The sequence below is a fragment of the Rutilus rutilus genome (genome assembly GCF_951802725.1).
Source record: "Rutilus rutilus genome assembly, chromosome: 18".
NCBI classification, from domain to species: domain Eukaryota; kingdom Metazoa; phylum Chordata; class Actinopteri; order Cypriniformes; family Leuciscidae; genus Rutilus; species Rutilus rutilus.
Window position 1 is genome coordinate 24,562,314 of NC_140231.1, and position 20,636 is coordinate 24,582,949.

Sequence of the window (20,636 nt, forward strand, 5' to 3'; positions counted from 1 at the left end):
AACCGTTGCTGTCAGCAAAATGTCCTGTCGTTGTTTATACACGTGTGAAGGCCACAATGTTTTTTTTTTTGTTTTTTTTTTTTTTGTTCTCGAGGAATGACTTGTATGTGGGGTTCATAGTCATGGTATAATGGCAGCGATTGATATATTTTCTTTTTCAATCTCGGCACTACTGAAACTGAATTACGAGGTCTCTTGGCAACGGCGATGTCTCCACGGCAACATCATCCTCCTAGTCATGATCCGTCTGTCGAAAAGCTCAATAGGATATAATTCAAGCAACAAAATCCTCACACTACGTCAACAGTGAAAGATGAAAAGGTCGGATTATCAAGTCAGTGATGAGGAGTAAAATACCGCTGTTTATGAATTATTTTTGAAGCGCGAGACAAGTGACTCGTGGAGGGATAACAAACGAGCGCGTGGGTGAGATTCAGTGACCGTGTAGCTAAATTCCGTGCAACCCGCATTGCTGTGCAAAAATCTGTCAAATAGCGAATACTTGCACTTACCGGCAGGATGGACCCGGGTGTGCTCATATTCTTACTTTACGTCATGATAGCTCACGAGCTGGTGTGTGGACTGATGCAGTACAGGAGACAAGCAGCCAAGCCACATAAACGCCTCATGTGGTCCTCCGGGTAAGATGTTTACATGTGCTTTTTTACCTCGCACAATTACTAAAAATGTTCCCCACGTGACCCTAATCTGACCAAACCTTTTTAAGAGTTATTCCGTATGCTTTAAAATGTTTTTTTTTTTGTTTGTTTGTTTGTTTGTTTTTTTTACCACAGGCACATTTAAATTACGACTGAAGCAGTTAATAACCCTTAAATGCATGAATGTTTCGCCAATCATTATCACATATTTGATCTTCAAGCAAAACGTGATCATATTTGAATGGTTATTTGAAGGATCTGTACGCTATCGCGATAATATTACTCTTCTGATATTAGAGTAACAATTGCAGAAGAATAAAATAAAGCATAGGCTATTTTGTTACCGTTTGGCGCTTGGAAGAGTTCAGTAAATTCAGCATCTGGCTCAGATTCGATCTCAAACATATTCTAAAAACTTTAATTTTCAACATCTTCAAAATCTATATTTTGATCGCTGACAGCTTCTTCACCAGATGCACCATCACATGACAGTGACAGTAATATTTGATTGCGTTCAGTATTTGCTCTGCAGTAAATCACTGAGCAGAGCCACTTCGAGTTTTGCTGATGATACTTCCTATTCTTTTGTTTTCTGCCTTCGGTAACTATGAGTGAAACGTCACTCATTGTGTATCAGACATTGCCTCCTTGTGGAATAAAGGTGAATTGTACCAAATTGTACTTGTTCGGTCATCAAAGATCCAATTATTGTTGTGCAGAAAAAAATATACTTGCACCCATGGGCGTCGGAACCATTGTATATGGGTGGGACCGGACCCACCCACTTTTTAAGATCAATGATATTATACCCACTCACTTTTACCATCTCTAATTCAGCGCATTTGTCTGTTCGCTTTTCAGAGCGTCGTCAGTCAAATCCATTCCACTTGAGGAATTAAATTAAATATTTGTTTTAATTAAAATTAATAAATTAAACTCCATTTCCGCTGAATCGCTACATTATATTTCTCAACAAGCCGCAACTGACGAAAGTAACCGCCCGTTGTACCTTTCCAGTCAAATATTGCGTTGCAAACATCAATAACAGCTTTAAGTTGTCATTGCTGGCAAATTACCATATTAGGGGGATAATCCACGGATAGCTGTGCATTTAATGCAGGACGTGGAGGCAAAGCACCACCCGACGTTAAGTGGAGTTTAGTTTACTTGTTTAATTAAAAGGCACCAGAATGAAATGGTATTTACTCCAGTAACATTTTTCTGGGGGAGGACCCACCCACTTTTTTTTTTCTTCCGACGCCAATGCTTGCACCATTACCTAGGGTCGTTAACGACCCTATACAATAAAAAAAAATATATATATATATATGTGCATGTGTGTATGCCTTCATAACTGTCTGTGTTGTTCTTATTCTTACCCACAGTGCCCGTGTCTGTCATGGAACGTGGCGAGTCAGTAGCCAGCCAGTCCGGTCAAGGAGACGAGACTCAAAGAAAACTGGGCGTATTGTCAGGAAAGCATGACATGAGAGCTGCTGTGGACATATGATCCATAAATGTGATTCTTAATCATCCATCCTGCACTGTGATCACTCACTGAAGCTATGCTGGACCGCTCACTGTCGTTCATGATTATGTTTTCCTTCTCACTGTAATTCTGAATATCTTTTCTTAAAGGGATAGTTCACTCAAAAATTTAAATTCTCTCATCATATATAGGCCTACTCATGTATGACTTTCTTCAGATAAACACAAATGAAGATTTTTAGGAAAATAATCCTTATAATCCATATAATGCAAGTCAATGGTTGCTGCTTGGTTGACGCTTGAAAAACCACACACAGCGATCGTGACGGTAATACATATGACCCCAGTGGATGAATCAATGTCTTTTGAATTGAAATTAAGTGTGTGTAAAAAAGAATACTAATATTTGAAACTCTTTTATCTATAAACTGCCCTAGACTTGTTCGCAAGTTCAGCTCAACGTGGTGAAGTTTGCACAAGAAGTAACTCAGAAGGATCGCCACTTTGTGCAAGCTTTACAACGCACTTATGTCACGTGTCATAATGTCCCTCTCATGAGCGCTCATATGACAAAAGACCACGCAGAAGCAAGGAATTATAGTAAAAAAGGTACTAATAGTTTTCTTCCACACACACCTATCATTTAGCTTCAGAAGACATTGAATCATCCACTAGGGTTGTGTTATAAAAGTAATCCACTTGTCTCATGCATTATATTCCAAGTTGTATGCATACATATAATAGCTTTATGTTAGGAACAGGCTTTATTTTCCACATTAGACAGAAAGTCATACAGGTTTAGAACAGCATGGGGTGTGTAAATCATGACAGGATTGTCATTTTTGGGTGGCCAATTCCTTTAAAAATGTTTGTATAATTTGAAAGCTGCTATTTTATTTCTTTAAACTGAGTATATTGCCTTGAGTTGCAGTAGCCGAAAGCAAGGTTCAGTCCCAACCTGAGGTGAACTGGGTGCTCTGAACAATCACAATCTGATATCACTGTGCACTTGAGCATGGATTTCTAATCCCGGATCACTTTTGATCAAAACCATTTGGTAAATGATGTCAAAACAGGTTTGCAAATATAATTTGCATGTTTTTCCTGCATATTGTTTATTAAAAAAAGCTATTTCTTGTTTTAAATGTAACAAGTGTGTTAACCAGTTTGTGAATGACTTTAATTAAACATGCACTTAATGTTAGTAGTAATGTTTTTTTTGTTTTGGTTTGGGGTTTTTTCACATTTGAGGCATTCACCAAGCATCTTTTATACTTTTGACCATTGAAGATTTGTATCAACAGAAAGGTTTGAATTGGCTCTTTAATATGTTAAGCAAGTATAGTTTTAGTTTTGCTTTTATTATTTTAGTATCAGTAGGAACCACCCAGGAATACCGACGTTTCAGAAAACAGGTTACATTTAATTTTAAAGATACATCATCAAGATTGTCTTGCGCCACGTCATATTTGTTTTGTCATAAACTATTTTGTTTTCTGCTTGTAAATGTTCCAAAATATCTCAATGGAGACAGGATGAACAGGTTGCATCACATTTTAATGTTTTAACATTTTACCAGAAATAGACTAAGTAGACACTATGTACTTGTATATAAAACATTTAATTTCAAAAACACTGACGTTAATAAAAAGCTGGAGCTCTTTATTATTTTCTGAGAAGCTTTTCACTAGATTCTGGGACATGGCTGAAGAGATTTCAGCCCATTCTTACACAAGAGCTGGTATACCAGCAAATCAGTAACAACAACAAAAATAAAAATGGTAAATTATATAAATACAAAATATACATAAACATGCAATATCTATACACACATACAGTGGGTACGGAAAGTATTCAGACCCCCTTAAATTTTTCACTCTTTGTTATATTGCAGCCATTTGCTAAAATCACTTAAGTTCATTTTTTTCCCTCATTATTGTACACACAGCACCCCATATTGACAGAAAAACACAGAATTGTTGACATTTTTGCACATTTATTAAAAAAGAAAAACTGAAATATCACATGGTCCTAAGTATTCAAACCCTTTGCTCAGTATTTAGTAGAAGCACCCTTTTGATCTAATACAGCCATGAATCTTTTTGGGAAAGATGCAACAAGTTTTTCACACCTGGATTTGGGTATCCTCTGCCATTCCTCCTTGCAGATCCTCTCCAGTTCTGTCAGGTTGGATGGTAAACGTTGGTGGACAGCCATTTTCAGGTCTCTCCAGAGATGCTCAATTGGGTTTAAGTCAGGGCTCTGGCTGGGCCATTCAAGAACAGTCACGGAGTTGTTGTGAAGCTGTGTGCTTAGGGTCATTGTCTTGTTGGAAGGTGAACCTTCGGCCCAGTCTGAGGTCCAGAGCACTCTGGAGAAGGTTTTCGTCCAGGATATCCCTGTAGTTGGCCGCATTCATCTTTCCCTCGATTGCAACCAGTCGTCCTGTCCCTGCAGCTGAAAAACACCCCCACAGCATGATGCTGCCACCACCATGCTTCACTGTTGAGACTGTATTGGACAGGTGATGAGCAGTGCCTGGTTTTCTCCACACATACCGCTTAGAATTAAGGCCAAAAAGTTCTATCTTGGTCTCATCAGACCAGAGAATCTTATTTATCACCATCTTGGAGTCCTTCAGGTGTGCTTTCATGTGTCTTGCACTGAGGAGAGGCTTCCGTCGGGCCACTCTGCCATAAAGCCCCGACTGGTGGATGGCTGCAGTGATGGTTGACTTACTACAACTTTCTCCCATCTCCCGACTGCATCTCTGGAGCTCAGCCACAGTGATCTTTGGGTTCTTCTTTACCTCTCTCACCAGCTCTAGGAAGGGTTCTGGTCGTCCCAAACGTCTTCCATTTAAGGATTATGGAGGCCACTGTGCTCTTAGGAACCTTAAGTGCAGCAGAATTTTTTTTGTAACCATGGCCAGATCTGTGCCTTGCCACAATTCTGTCTCTGGGCTCTTCAGGCAGTTCCTTTGACCTCATGATTCTCATTTGCTCTGACATGCACTGTGAGCTGTAAGGTCTTATATAGACAGGTGTGTGGCTTTCCTAATCAAGTCCAATCAGTATAATCAAACACAGCTGGACTCAAATGAAGGTGTAGAACCATCTCAAGGATGATCAGAAGAAATGGACAGCACCTGAATTAAATATATGAGTGTCACAGCAAAGGGTCTGAATACTTAGGACCATGTGATATTTCAGTTTTTCTTTTTTAATAAATGTGCAAAAATGTCAACAATTCTGTGTTTTTCTGTCAATGTGGGGTGCTGTGTGTACAATAATGAGGAAAAAAAAAAGAACTTAAATGATTTTAGCAAATGGCTGCAATATAACAAAGAGTGAAAAATGTAAGGGGGTCTGAATGCTTTCCGTACCCACTGTATATGCAGAAACACATACAAACAGCTATATACATAAACAATTATTTAAAATTCCAATACCAATGATTACCCAATTATGAAAAATACCTGCAAGACATTATATAATCTACCATACCTCTTAATATGTGCAGAATGTTCAATTCAATGATAAATCCAGATATTCAAAAAAAGCAATTTCACATCTGATCTTTTACATATATGTAACACACTTCTAAACTCTGTAAGCCACATCTCAAATTTAGCTACAAGCACTTTGATCCACGTCAACAAAATTGCCTTCTTTGCTATTGTCATCTCATATTGTACCGTCTGGATTTGATTGAGACTATAGGTCTCCAAAGAAGGGGCCCGGCCTAATATTGCAACAGGAGGATATAGCCTTTGAGTAAAAACAAAAGATCTCAGACAAGAACTGAGTCAATGTATATCCTTGTTGGACTTGCATTTAATACACAAAGGTGATACAGAGTGATATATTGAATGTTACTTATATGAGAGTAGTGCAATCTATACACAACTTTATTAAATCGGCTTTATTTATCACCTTCTTAGTTTAGCTTCTGCTTTTTAAACTGGTTTTGCCTGTTTATAGGTAACTTGTGGGAATAAGACTTGTGATTTCCTTTGGTGAATGAAAAGCCAAACCCATTATAAGTGGTTGTGTTCATAAGTGTATTTAGATATTATGTCTGTTCTGCAAACAAGCAGTTTCTATATAGTTTGCTTCATGACGTGCTTGCAGGGGTTTGAATTAATCAGCTTTATTTTTTACAGCAAGTGTCTGTTCATATCAAAGCACATAAAAAACTCGGTTCCTCTGAGCCTTGATTGTGCTGATGTCTGTTTGCAGTGGAAAAAAAAGCCTCTCATTAAGCATAGTGTGTAATTGTGTGTGCAATAGAGCTGAGGTGAGAAAACGGTTGAGTAGATTGTATTTGTCACTGAAAATACTGGTCATGCACAAGTCTTCATTGCCTCAAGAGAAATCTACTATTGTATATTCAGCTTAACTATACTTATAAAATACCTGGTAATGCATCCCAGAACATTTAATGAATGAAAAAAAAAAAAAAATCAGCAGCAGTATCGTAGCAATTACAGGTGAACAGGTTTTAAATGCATTGGGGTGTAATGACTCATTTTGTTTAGTCATCACAGAATCAAATCTAAGAATGGAAATCACGCCCATCTTATGTTTCATCTCTCACACGTCATAACTTACTGATGACGGGCTTCTTAAACTCAACTGTTTCAGCACACAGGTCTTCATGTGTGGAGAGGAACGATTATATCATATTCACCTGTCTGAGTAAGTAGTACATTATGGTACTTTAATGAGCAGTACAATTTTGCTTGGCTTTTATTATTCACAGTTTAATCAAAGAAAATATAATATTTTGATAAATCTATACAAATTTGTGGATAACGTATTGACAAACAGTACAATTTAAAGGTTTTTAGATAAAAATTTGTCTGAATTTATAATTATAATTAATATATTTAAATAACTATAATTAATATTTATGATATTTTAATAAGCAACTACATTGACAGCATAGTCGATGTTCTTCTTGTTTTGCTTCTCCAGATCCATTATTTACTGTAAATCTGGTCCAGTATGTCTTACGTATCTGACAGCTCTAGCCTCAACAAGGCCCTGCGGCAGCAGTATCTCAGTCTGCCTCAGGGACACTTCTGTCAGGTCACTTACATCTGGATTGATGGCTCTGGGGAGGGTCTGCGCAGCAAGACTCGAACCATGGATTCGGAGCCAAAGTGCATAGCTGGTAGCAAAGTTTCGGTTTTACCTGAGCAGTTTCACTTTCTTTGTTTTTGGCTCCAGCATCTTGTTAATGCTGGTTTTTCTTGTTCTTTGGCAGATCTGCCAGAATGGAACTTTGACGGTTCCAGCACAGGTCAGTCTGAAGGACGCAACAGCGACATGCTACTGATTCCCGTCTGCATGTTCAGGGACCCCTTCATTTTGGACCCAAACAAACTGGTCCTGTGTGAAGTGTTCAAGCACACCCGGGAACCTGCAGGTATGATTGGGAAACTGTATAAAAAAAAAAATAATAATGATTTACATAATGTAGTTTTTGATTTACTTACGTTTTTTTTTTTTTTTTTATTAATTCATTTTTAAAGTATAACAGGTAAATTGGATTAATGCATTTTTAGTTCATGTAGGCCTGTATTGAAAATTCTTTTTTTATTCAGTCTCATTCACCTGCTTCCCAGCATGCCCTGGTGCATTAAGAATGAATATGGTTACATTGTTTGGCAGTTTGCTAGTTTCATGTACATTGTTACGGACACATTTAGAAACTTATTTTCTTGTGATATCAGAATGAGTTTGTTCCTCAACTCAAAATGATTACTTGATGATTGCAAAATGATTGTTACTGCTTCATGTGATCATTTTTTTTAAGTTTGTTTACCATTATTTACCGGTATTTTTGAGAGTTTTATTCCAATTTCTTATTAAAACAATGACACATTATTAAACCACAAAGTTTTTTCAAGTTTTATTACTTCTTCTTGATAAAAGGTGTAGATTTGGTTAATCGAAGTTGTTAGTTGTTAAAATTAGGGCAGATTTAAGTCATGGCAAATTGACATTTTAAGTTCATTGAAGGCATTTAATTAAGTTTATGAAACAAATTCAAAAAGAAGTCATGCAAACTGTTGCCTTATTTGTAATTTAAGTTCTAATTTTCTATTTTAGAATTTTTTTTTAAGATGTTAATGGGTTATTTGCACATATCAGGTATTGATTACTAATACTGCTTTTCATATATATGTGTAATGTTTCTTCTATATAATGTTATATGTATAATATTATATAGAAGAAACATTTCATGCAGGTGTCACACCATAAAACCAAATAGAGAAAGATGGTGCTATCTTATAAAGTTGTGTAGAATGATTTAAACCCTAGGTACCTTTTCTCTTAGAATCGAATCATCGTAACAGCTGTAACAAGGTCATGGAGAAGGTCAAAGATCTCCACCCTTGGTTTGGTATGGAGCAGGAATATACTCTCCTAGGTGTGGATGGACACCCTTATGGCTGGCCCAGACTAGGCTACCCCAAAAAACAAGGTGATCTGAATGTTTTTATGAGTTGTTACATCCACAGTCTAGGTTAATGGCGCAACATGAAACTTAATGATCCTTTGTAACACCTTATAATGCAATGAGAAAAGTCTTTGGTTTTAAAGGTGCTTTGGGGGATATTTTGAATAACACACTTACAATGTCCCTATAGCAGTGCAATTTTAGTATCATTGAGATAATATTATATTTATTAATATTTTAATCATAGATTTAACTTTATAGTTTGTCACTTTGTTATGTTCAAATATGCTTGTATAGTTTTTATTCATTTTTATTTCAGTATTATTTCAGTTAATTTTGTACATCAAGTCAAAAGTCAAAATGCTTCAACTAACTGAAATAAAACAAGTTTAAATAGTTTTTTCTTACATTTGTTAAATGTTTATTTTATTTCAAGTAACATTTAAGTTGAAGTACCTGATAGATGGCCAAAACAAAACAGGTTTTTGTGGCTCTCTGGTCCACACTCTTTTAGCCAATCAGAAAACACTCTCTGCCTGTGACTCGTTTTACATGTTCAGGTTTGCTGACATTTCTTTAGAGAGTTTTTATGTTTTGATTTTGCAATAAAATGGCATCTGTGACAATCCTATATTTTTAAGAGGACAATTTTGTGTCTCTCTTCTGTCAGGTCCGTATTACTGCAGTGTTGGTGCTGACAGAGCCTTTGGCAGAGACATTGTGGAGTGTCATTATAAAGCCTGTCTTTATGCTGGCATCAAAATCAGTGGCACTAATGCAGAGGTCATGCCCTCTCAGGTAACTACCATGAAGTTATTAGGTATTAGAGACACTATTTATTTACAAAAACACAACATCTGTAGATCTCTATTATGCATGTACTGGATGGGCAATGAGGATAGTTTACTCTCTCTGCAGTGGGAGTTCCAGGTGGGTCCATGTGAAGGAATTGAGATGGGAGATCAACTGTGGATGGCACGTTTCCTGCTACACAGGGTGTGTGAAGATTTCGGAGTGGTGGCCACCCTGGATCCAAAACCCATGACGGGAGACTGGAACGGAGCCGGTTGCCACATCAATGTGAGCACAATGCAAATGAGAGAAGAAGGAGGAATTGAGTATGCACACACACACACACACACAATCATAAAAGTCAGAGAGTATAAAACAGAGAGTGTGAGTTGTGTTACAGTGTTATTGCCATGTCATCTAACCTCCATTGTCCTCCTCTCATCAGGCACATTGAGAAAGCCATAGAGAAACTGAGTAAGCGTCATGTAGAGCATATTCGAGTCTACGACCCACACGGTGGAGAAGATAACAAGCGTCGCCTCACGGGTCATCACGAGACCGCCAGCATCAGTGATTTCTCAGCAGGTGTTGCTAACCGCGGGGCGAGTGTTCGTATCCCTCGTCAGGTGGGTCAGGATAAATGTGGTTACTTTGAGGACCGCCGTCCTGCCGCCAACTGTGACCCATATGCCGTGACCTGCGCAATGGCCCGCACATGCATGCTGGAAGAGGGCAAAGATGTTCATGAACTGGAATAACACACCTTTGGAAATAAAAATGTTATTGTGAATGTTTAGACAGAGGCCACATAAACCTGTTATATTTGTATGTAAATCATACTCGTTACTCAAATTAAATTAAAATTTTCATCTGAAGAATGTTTTATGACACATGACTTGCATGAAATGATCATACACCTTAGTTTGCCTGATTCTCTGTACAATAGATCTCTTTAAAACCTGTCCAGGGTTAACAGCATTGACGTCTCACAAAGAGAAATCAAAACACTACATTCCAAGTTAACTGCCACAGCAATGGAGAATATTTAGGTGAACAGGTTTTTATAATAGCCAAATTACCAAGGGTGTAAATACCAGTTCACAATGTACAAAAATTAAGCCACCTAAACCACATGTAAAAGATACAGTAACACAAGCTTATCAGTAAGCGCATTCATTATCCAAATGCCCAAAAAAGTGCACCAAATGTCCCCACAAGGATAGTAATACCAGTAATGTTTGACCTTGTGTTGACATTTGTTGGTCCCTATGAGGAAAACAGCTAATAAATCATACATACATGTAAAAATGCAGAAGGTTTTCAGTGAGGCCTGTGTTTAGAGGGAGGTTTAGGGGATACACTGTACAGATTGTACAGTATAAAAATCATCATGTCTATGGAAAGTCCCCATAAAACATGGAAACCAGTATATGGCCACAAGTGATGTCTGGAGGGGATATTTGTTTTTAATAACACTACACGTTTAACTAAACCATTAAAATATGAGCAAAATGTGATATATTTTTTAACCCCTTCAGACAGGAGGAGAAGGAAGTCCCATTTTTACCTTTTATATGCAGATTTATGCTCATGGTACAGCCTCATCAACTTGCACCTATTATAAACTTAATAGTACCGTGATCGTATTCAAAGTTATTTTGAAGATCTTTCAGAGTTGCAGAACACAGGAATTCTTTACATTTTAATGTCCATCAGGTCTTGAAAGATATCAGCAGGAACCTCATAACTTAGGCTAGTTGTGGCTCATAACTTAACACCAGACTCCACATTAATCTATTCTAGAAATACTGATTTCAGAATCATACAGAATAAATCAAGATTAATATTTTATTTGTCAGGTAAAAATGCATCATGCCAATCACACAAGTAAACAATTAAAAGCCAATTCAGAAATAATAACTACATAACATCAATTGCTCAAAGATGACTCAGAAGAGTAAGAAATACACCTGACAGAGACACAGTGGTGTGTGAGTGTGTTCCTAGCGCAAGACTCGATGAGACACTGACACAGCACTGCATGGGGTTTTTCTGGTTACAGATTCCCAAAGACTGCTCTGCCACTTTCCCTTAAAGGAGAACTCCGGTCAATTTTAACATTGAGCTCATTTTTTTGTACATTTGGAGTGCTGTCAGTACAGAGAACAACGACAAAAATCGGGGTTGCCTACACCGTGTTATCCTCGTTTTAAAATTTGCACCCTGTTGACTTCAATGGGGCAAGTTTTAAACCTGCTTTTAGCCTCTTAACATCCTTGATGTGTCATTACAAGTGCACAGATCATGTGAGTGATTCCTTCGGAGTGAACGCGGGTGAATCTGACTGCAGTAGATGTGAAAGATATTAATAAAAATGATGTTTATTCAGCCAGCGCACATACCTGTATTTACATCCTGTTTTCGGTCGAAGTCCACAGTAGTCAATTGTCGAGTTCACGCGCATAGGTTTAGTACCTATGATCACGTGCGTGAACTCGACAATCGACTACTGTCGATTGAAAAAAATCTTGTTTTTTAGATTCATTTCTACATTGAAGAAGAGCAAAAATCAAGCAGGTAAAAATATTGCTCAGTGGAAAAACTCAGGTCTGAAGGGGTTAAATATGAGGGAAGAACAAAACACTAAACTTGGTTAAGGTATTTATCTGACAATATGATGTGGCAAAAAAAAAGGTAAACTACAGCAGCAGGATTTATTTCACTATGCAAAAAAATGCATAGAAAAACAAAAAGCTCACAGGAAAAAGCATACATTGACTACAGTATAATCAGTTGTTCATATTTTGTTGGTTCATAATTTTTTTTTTGTATGACACCAAAACTTATGTCTGCACAATTTGGCATGTTTCATTGAGGTATCACAAATAAAACTAAGCAAAATGCTCACAAAATCTCTAACAATTTTTTTTATAATATTTGAATATTGAACTAGACCGGACATCACTTTTGGCCACTACTGTACATTTGCGCATACTGCCGTTCAAATGTTTTGGGGTATTTGGAAAATAAAATGTTTATTTGATAAAACAGTAAAAAAGTAATATTGAGTGAGTGTGTATATATTGGTGTCACGTGATCCTTCAAAAATCATTCTAATATGCTGATTTGGTGCCATTCAAACAGAGGATTCCCGGGAATATTTGTAGATATAGGCTTTTTCTTTTGCAATATGAGAAAGAAAGTAGATTTAAATTTAAAATCGAATGACTTTTCAGCAATAATTTACACAGTTAACTAATTACGAATGACAAAATAATTGATTAAACAGAAAAAAAGTATGATTTTATAAAATAACAACATTTGAAACATTAACAACTTGCTCCAACCACACAGTTGTGAAAAAGAAACACAGTCCTAAGAATAGTTACAAAGATAGTTCACCCAAAAATAGATATGAATGACTACTTCTGTCAAACACAAAATATTTATAAAAGATATTTCAAAAGAATGCCTCAGTGTTGTTTTGTCCATATAATGAAAGTCAGTGGGTCCGGTGTGGTGTGAACAACAATGCAGCAGTTTTAATGACAATAGCAGCTCTAAGGTTGCAGGTAAATTTTGAGGACCTCCTACAAGTGACAGAACATATATTCGATGTGGATCTGTTTAGTTGTCACACCAGTCTCAGTGCAGCTTTGGAAAAACAGGAGAGAGCGAAAAGCGGTCAACAGACGAACCATATTCATATTTTCTTTTGGATTTGTTGCATTAGTATGTCTTGCGTATCTGAAAGCTCACATCTTAACAAGTTCTTGCGGCAGAGATACCTCAGTCTTCCCCAAGGAAACTTCTGTCAAGTAACTTATGTCTGGATCAATGGTTGTAGTTTGGACCTGTGTAGCAAGACTCGAACCATGGATTCTGAACCAAAAGTCATAACTGGTATACAGAAATATCTCCATAATGGGGTTTCTTGTGATTTTCATGTTTCATGCTTTGTTTTGTTTTACTTTTCTTTCTTTTTTTTTGGTAGATATACCAGAATGGGATTTTAGTCAGCAAGGATCCGGCGCTGAAATGCTTCTGGCTCCCGTCTGCATGTTCAGAGACCCCTTCCTTTTGGACCCTAACAAACTGATTCTTTGTGAGGTGCTCAAGCAGACCCGGGAACCTGCAGGTAAAATCGGATGAAATGATGTGCTGAAATGTATAAAAATACTGCTAAAGCCCTATTCGGACAGGATTAACTTTACAAGGGTAGATGGAGTAATGTCATTTTACCACAGGACGTCTGTAATATTAATGGCCAATTCGCACAGGATAATTTATCTCAGTAAAATAGCAGAAGTGGGAGGGGGAACTCGTTTTTCGCATCGCCGTCACCTTCCTGTCGTCATGTGCGTATTACGTTGCTTCAACGTCACATGCAAACACATATAACCAATATTTATGTATATAAAACAGTTATGTCTGGTCGAACGATGTATTAACTTCAGATTGGATTGTGTTGGTAAAAGGCACTTACCTAATGCTAAAAGATGTTGCGTGCCTCTAACAAGTGCTTTAGATCTTCTTTCTGATCTGAATGGTATGTGGAAAACACTTGAGTTTTGCCACAGACTTGTCCCAGCATCTAGAACGCAACTGAATGCTTTTTCAAGCGTCTCCATACTTGGAGTTGGAGTTGGAGTTGGTTACTTCCAGAAACCGTGGAAAACTACTTTTAAACAGGAAATGACGAAATATTTACGTACATATTTACACGTAAATCTATTCGCACAGGATTAGTATTATCTGAGGTATTTTTTCCGGACCTTTTTACTGAATGTAAAAGTCGCCGTAATCTTTACTGACATTGTCCGTAATGATTACTGAGATGGCACATTCGGACGGGACTAAAATCACAGAGAAGCTCTGGAAATTATTACTTTACCCCATCTCTCCATGTTAAACTCCCGTCCGAATAGACATTGGGTTAAAAATCTTCTACTTCAACATTGGTACTGTTGCTCAGCTGGTAGAGAATCAGTATGAAAGGTTTTACACCATCTACATAGGCTATATTTATTTACATTTATGTAAATGTTGTAAAACTACATACTGATCAAAATACTATAGTGTCTCTCTTAGATTTTAATCATCGTAACAGCTGTAACAAGGTCATGGAGAAGGTCAAAGATCTCCACCCTTGGTTTGGTATGGAGCAGGAATATACTCTCCTAGGTGTGGATGGACACCCTTATGGCTGGCCCAGACTAGGCTACCCAAAACCACAAGGTGATCTGAATGTTTTTATTTGCTGTTACATCCACAGTCTTGGGTGAAGGTCCAACATTAAGTATCAGTAAACATTAATACTGTAATTCCTCTCTAACATAACAGTAAATGTGGTTGAGAGTTGGCCAACCTTGATCTAAACAGCAAACAATTAAGTCAAAAATAATATAAAGATTATATACATGGACTGAAGCAAATATGCTACTTTGCATATACGAGTATGTAGGGCTTGACATTAACTTTTTTGCTCTCTGCTTTGACATCGATACCATGGGGAAAAACTGCCGTATATTTTTAATATCATCTCATAATTTGGCAGAAAGTATATTAGCTCGTTCCCTGCCAGCATTTTTTCAAAAAAGTTGCCAGCCACGCCAGCGTTTTTGCCCATTTTCAAACAAATTTCATGACCCCCAGAATATTTTGTTATATGAATATTTGACCATGCAATATATATATAAAAGAGCAGACCCTCTATTTTTAAGGGGGAAAAAAGAAGCTGAGAATTTGTTTGTCAAAGACTATACATCCAGATCAGATCCAGAACGATGATCAAAATAGTAGTAGATTGAGTCCATCAACACCCAAAGCATCACAGTCCTATAGCTAATCCTGGGTCAACATTTTATTCTGTAGCATAAGGCAGTTTTGATTTATAGCCTACTGTTTAATGTTGAAGATCGCATTATTTTACATATGCGTCCGCTAATGCTGGGGCCACACCATAAGATATTCGGGCTAATGTCTCCCTTTCCGACAATCATAAGTGAAGTCCCAATTATCTTGATGGTTCTACAGATTAATTTATCAGATTTCCCTGTGGTGTGAGGTGTGTTCAGAGTGACAAAACCTGCTCGGAGGAACGTTCCGATCACGAATCGTAAATATTCAACATAAGAAATCCTGATTTGTGGGGGAAGTGGAACGGAACCCCGAGGACAAACCAGTCTATGGGACAAACGCGCACGTAACGTTAGGCCTCATTCACACCGGACGCGGAAGCGGCGCGGAACGGAGGCCGCTTCCTTTCGGCGCCCATGTTAACCTATGGTGTCGTTCACACCAGACGCGGAGCGCCGTGAAGCGCCAGTTTCGGCGTCTGGTCTATTTTTTTCGCGAGCCGCGAGTGATCCGCGTCCATTCCGGCAGGAAGTCACACCAAGAAACACGAGACATCCGGTCAATTGTCAAAATATAAGCAATTTTCAAATTAAAATACCGCGAGTATTAACTAAACACGCGTGTGTCTCGACAACGGATTAATAAAAGAAGTGTACAAACTTCTTGGTTACAGAAACATGGTGTATTCATTTTATGAGGTTATTTACTTACCCATGAAGTTAAAAATAGCTCTGAATAAACAACAACTGAGCAGAAGCGCTTGTCGACTGCCGCGGAGAATACGCGTCTGGTGTGAACAGGCAGGCGCCGGACCGCGCGTGATTTTCCGTTCCGCGTTGCTTCGGCGTCTGGTGTGAATGGGCCGTGAACCAGGCGTAACCCTGTTGATTATGGGTGGAACGAAACGATACCAGAGCCCGTCTACGGAGAGCCTGCCCACTCCCTATTAAGCCCTATTGTACCGAATTTTGGCTGTAGTACCACCAGAGTTCCACTGGGGGCGATCGCCATGAGTGCAAAATGAATGGGAGTCAATGGGGCTAGACAGCTAAATTTGTCTTTCACCCGATTGCCATTGAGAAATCTCAGATCTGATTGTAGATTTTGCAAGTTCAACATGGGTTTTAGGTCGAAAGTTGAATGAACGAGTACTTATGTCCTTTTGATTTCTTACAGGTTGAGTTGTTGTTGCCCATAACACGCTAGCATTCTGCTAATGACGTCAGCATTCTGACGTCATTGACATTTTGAAAGACTTTTTAAAGCAAATAAGTGACTCTAAAAAATCTAACACCCAGCAATGTGTAATTTCTTTGCATCTCCTTTCGAATACAACATTCAAATTACTAGACAAAAAATTATATCCTGAGAAAAGTGGATTTTGAGGGGTATACGTATACCGCCATTGACCTCCATTCATTCTGCACTCGTCCTGTGAGCGCCCTCATATGGAATCAGAGTGGAACTGCAACCAGTTCAGAAGCCGGAAGTGTAGTGAGAGTGAAACTTCTCGCCATATTAGACATCCTCTGACGATACCCAATCAGAAAGCGAGCAAACAGAAGACGAAAGCGTAACAACCACAGTCATGTTGCATTTACAAGTAAAGTCCATGGCATGCTCCCGCCTTCTCCCAAACCCTTTTTCAGATATTTTAGTATCAATATTGAGAAATCGATATTTTTGTTAGAATATGATAATCAATGACTAGAAGTTAATTCCACATCAGCTACATAAATTCATCAACTAACCATTCAGAAACGTCCTGTTGCATTCTAGATGTTGAGTCTCTTGTCCGACTCCGGTTTGAACATAAAAGGCTAAAAGTTTTTGAAATTTTCAGTGTGTCTGTGTGAGGTAATCGAAGATGCTAACACACAAGCTCTTGAAGCTCCACCCTCTGTGCCGGGAGCAGCAGCTCATTTGCATTTAAAGGGACACACACACAAACTGAACGTTTTTGCTCACCCTCAAAAAGTGACAATTTTAACATGATATAAAAAATATCTGTGAGGTATTTTGAGCTAAACCTTCACATACACACTCTGGGGACATCTGAGACTTATTTGACATCTTGTAAAAAGGGCATTATACCACCCCTTTAAGATGCTGAGGGACAGATATTGGTTAAGTTTTACTTAGTATGTACCAAAGTCTTTTATGGCTTATGTCCTGTAAGGCCTACAACACTTAACCTGTGTCTATCAGTTGTTCTTAATCACAGAAATTTGAATTTTGTCAGGTCTGTATCACTGCAGTGTTGGTGCTGACAGAGCCTTTGGCAGAGACATTGTGGATTGTCATTATAAAGCCTGTCTTTATGCTGGCATCAAAATTGGTGGCACTAATGCAGAGGTCATGCCCTCTCAGGTAACTACAATGAAGTTATTAGGTATTAGAGATACAGTAGACCATATTTATTTACAAAAACACAACATCTGTAGATCTCTATTATGCATGTACTGGATGGGCAGTGAGGATAGTTTACTCTCTCTGCAGTGGGAGTTCCAGGTGGGTCCATGTGAAGGAATTGAGATGGGAGATCATCTGTGGATGGCACGTTTCCTTCTACACAGGGTGTGTGAAGATTTCGGAGTGGTGGCCACCCTGGATCCAAAACCCATGACGGGAGACTGGAACGGAGCCGGTTGCCACATCAATGTGAGCACAATGCAAATGAGAGAAGAAGGAGGAATTGAGTATGCACACACACACACACACACACACACACACACACACACACACACACACACACACACACACACACACACACACACACACACACAATCATAAAAGTCAGAGAGTATAAAACAGAGAGTGTGAGTTGTGTTACAGTGTTATTGCCATGTCATCTAACCTCCATTGTCCTCCTCTCATCAGGCACATTGAGAAAGCCATCAAGAAACTGAGTAAGCGTCATGCAGAGCATATTCGAGTCTACGACCCACACGGTGGAGAAGATAACAAGCGTCGCCTCACGGGTTTTCGTGTGTTCTCCAGCATCACTGATTTCTCAGCAGGTGTTGCTAACCGTGGGGCGAGTGTTCGTATCCCCCTACATGTGGCTCAGAAAAAATGTGGTTATTTTGAGGACCGCCGTCCTGCCGCCAACTGTGACCCATATGCCGTGACCTGCGCAATGGCCCGCACATGCATGCTGGAAGAGGAGGAAGAATTGAAATAATGGAATTTTGGAGACAATAAATAATGGTTGTTTACAATGTTAGAATGAATACTCATTTAATATTGCATACATTTATCTTAATTCTTTACATTTTTAGAATAAAAATAAAAATCAATAAAAATAAAGATCAATAAAATAAAACAATATACACCAAAACTTGGCTTGAATTCTATCACTGATGAGTGACCATAATAAAACATTATCTGGTAACACTTGCAATAGTTAGCCTACACTTACAAAAGTTTCATAAATTAGCTAACTACATTAGTTAACATGAACTAACAATGAAAAATACTTCTAAAGCATTTGTTAATTTTCAACATTTTATTAATATTATTTAATAGAACTGAGCTAACATGAACCAACAATGAACAGTTGAACAGTTTTATAAACAAACGTTAACAAAGATGAATAAATACATACAAATATATATATATATTGCTCATTGCATTAAAGTTAGCTAAGGAGAGATTATTGTAAAGTGTTACCCATTATCTCAAATCTCTGTGACATGCACACAAATGTCCCTTGTTGTGATTGCTGTTCTTTTGGCTGTCCATAAGAGGGCGTAATAGGCAAGAGTTTGTAATCACCTGTTTTGTGGAAAAGATTCCCGAGGAGAAACCTTTTTATTCACATGTTTTAATAACGCAGCTCTATTAATCAATATCTCAGTGTTTTTTGTTTTTTTGTTTTCATAAAAAATGTCTAAACATCCATTAAACAAGATGTTTCATATTATAATACTTGTAATGTAACTTAGGCAATATAGAGATGCCGATGCTGCTATAGGCCCTACAATAAATCTTATTAGACGCTGATGTGGGTTAGACTTTCTACCTCTTATCTTATATTGCGAACAAATGCCAATTTGAAATAATTGTTTTAAAACTCATTCATTCGAATGGTTTTAATAAAAGTGCTATTTTTCTCCATTAGCCCTAAATGAATCTGGACTGCAGAAAGTAGACCTCTCAGAATCAGACTAAATGCTGATGTCTGCAAGCACAGGGGATGGATTTAAAGTGGCTTCTATTTTCAGCAGATGAGTGATGTGTGGAGCGCAGGAGTGTGTTCAGTCCAGTCCCCGTCATGAGGTGAATTTATTATTCCCAGAACAATGGCAGAAGGGATGTCTGTTCATTTTTATAAACGCTTGTGTCGCTGTGGATTTCTGCTGTGTTCTGCTGATAGGCTACTTGTTGGTTTATGGAGAAAGCACAGTCTGGTGCAGGTTGCACATTTACATCACAGCAGTATGTGGGTCAATGACGTGACACTCATTTTTTGTTTGTCAAACTCAATTAAGTTACTCAAAAATACATAAGAATTACAACAAAGATCAAATAATTTCTTGATACACATATTTTATAATGAACATGCTGTCAATATCTGAATTATTATTTTTATGTCAGTGGAGCTTGGTGTAACGGAGAATGTAAACAAGAAAGTATCATTAAAAGTTCTTAATATTTATTTTGGAATAAAATAGATTTTACTGAATATTATTTCTCATAAAATCTGCTTATTTTTTAAAGTAGGTTTGATTTAATATATTAAATATGGGTTGTGGAAGGGTTTATATTGAGACAATCTGTTATTGCTATGCAAGAGGTTGCTGCCTTAAATTTTTAAGTACAATCAATGTAGATGTTTAAGTCATTTCAACTTAAATTACATTAAACTGACTTAAAAAGGCGGGGCTTATGTCTCACACAGGACGAAGAGGATTAAGGTATGACCTAAAAAATGTTGAATCTTGTATAACTCATAAAAAAGTTTAAAATTGCTTCTTTTAATTAAATGAGTTAAAGCAATGTAAAAACATATGTTGTCATAACTTATTGATCATATATATTTTTACAGTGTATGTAGCCTATTCAAGGTGTATTTTTTTACTTGATGCAACACTGAACATGTTTATCAATACTAGTAATTAAATACAATTTCTGCTGTTGAAAATTCTATTAACTTTTTTCCCCCAAAGAAATTATGAAAACTGTCATCATCACAGACATTTGTTTTTGACTTGTTAAAAATCTTTTGGAATGATAATGATTTGGGTTTTCGTGGCAATTTTCTAGAAAGTTCATCAGCATCAAAATATTGAATACATTATAGGCTGTTAGATGAGTATTTGAAACAACCTTGAGGATCATAAAAACAGGGGGAGCCTGACTGAC

General features: G+C 37.6%; 2 protein-coding genes across 3 annotated transcripts; both read left to right on the forward strand.

Moving 5' to 3' along the window:
• Positions 1–6,618: 6,618 nt before the first annotated feature.
• On the forward strand, positions 6,619–10,322 carry LOC311277770 (glutamine synthetase-like). 2 transcript variants are annotated; one of them, XM_084388195.1, is made up of 7 exons: positions 6,619–6,847; positions 7,127–7,325; positions 7,419–7,580; positions 8,496–8,642; positions 9,289–9,416; positions 9,537–9,736; positions 9,856–10,322. In XM_084388195.1, exons 2-7 carry the CDS (start codon positions 7,157–7,159, stop codon positions 10,166–10,168), a joined length of 1,119 nt encoding a protein of 372 aa, XP_084244321.1. In that variant the 5' UTR covers positions 6,619–6,847; positions 7,127–7,156; the 3' UTR covers positions 10,169–10,322. The 2 variants fall into 2 exon arrangements, with proteins under 2 accessions (XP_084244321.1, XP_084244320.1); XM_084388194.1 differs by lacking the exon at positions 6,619–6,847 and having other exon boundaries at positions 7,139–7,580.
• A 2,822-nt stretch (positions 10,323–13,144) lies between these two features.
• Positions 13,145–18,453, forward strand: LOC311277666 (glutamine synthetase-like; the record flags this gene model as incomplete). The annotated part of the gene is made up of 6 exons (XM_084388035.1): positions 13,145–13,313; positions 13,405–13,548; positions 14,502–14,648; positions 17,512–17,639; positions 17,769–17,968; positions 18,150–18,453. The coding sequence occupies 6 exons, from the start codon at positions 13,145–13,147 to the stop codon at positions 18,451–18,453; spliced, it is 1,092 nt and encodes a 363-aa protein (XP_084244161.1).
• Between the last annotated feature and the right edge of the window lie 2,183 nt (positions 18,454–20,636).

Bases quoted from the DNA above. Each gene is read 5' to 3' on its own strand.
- LOC311277770 (XM_084388194.1), top strand. From the start codon at position 7,157: ATGTCTTACGTATCTGACAGCTCTAGCCTCAACAAGGCCCTGCGGCAG. The intron at 7,581-8,495 runs GTATGATTGGGA...CTTTTCTCTTAG, and splicing joins GCACACCCGGGAACCTGCAG to AATCGAATCATCGTAACAGC. The intron at 8,643-9,288 runs GTGATCTGAATG...CTCTTCTGTCAG, and splicing joins AGGCTACCCCAAAAAACAAG to GTCCGTATTACTGCAGTGTT.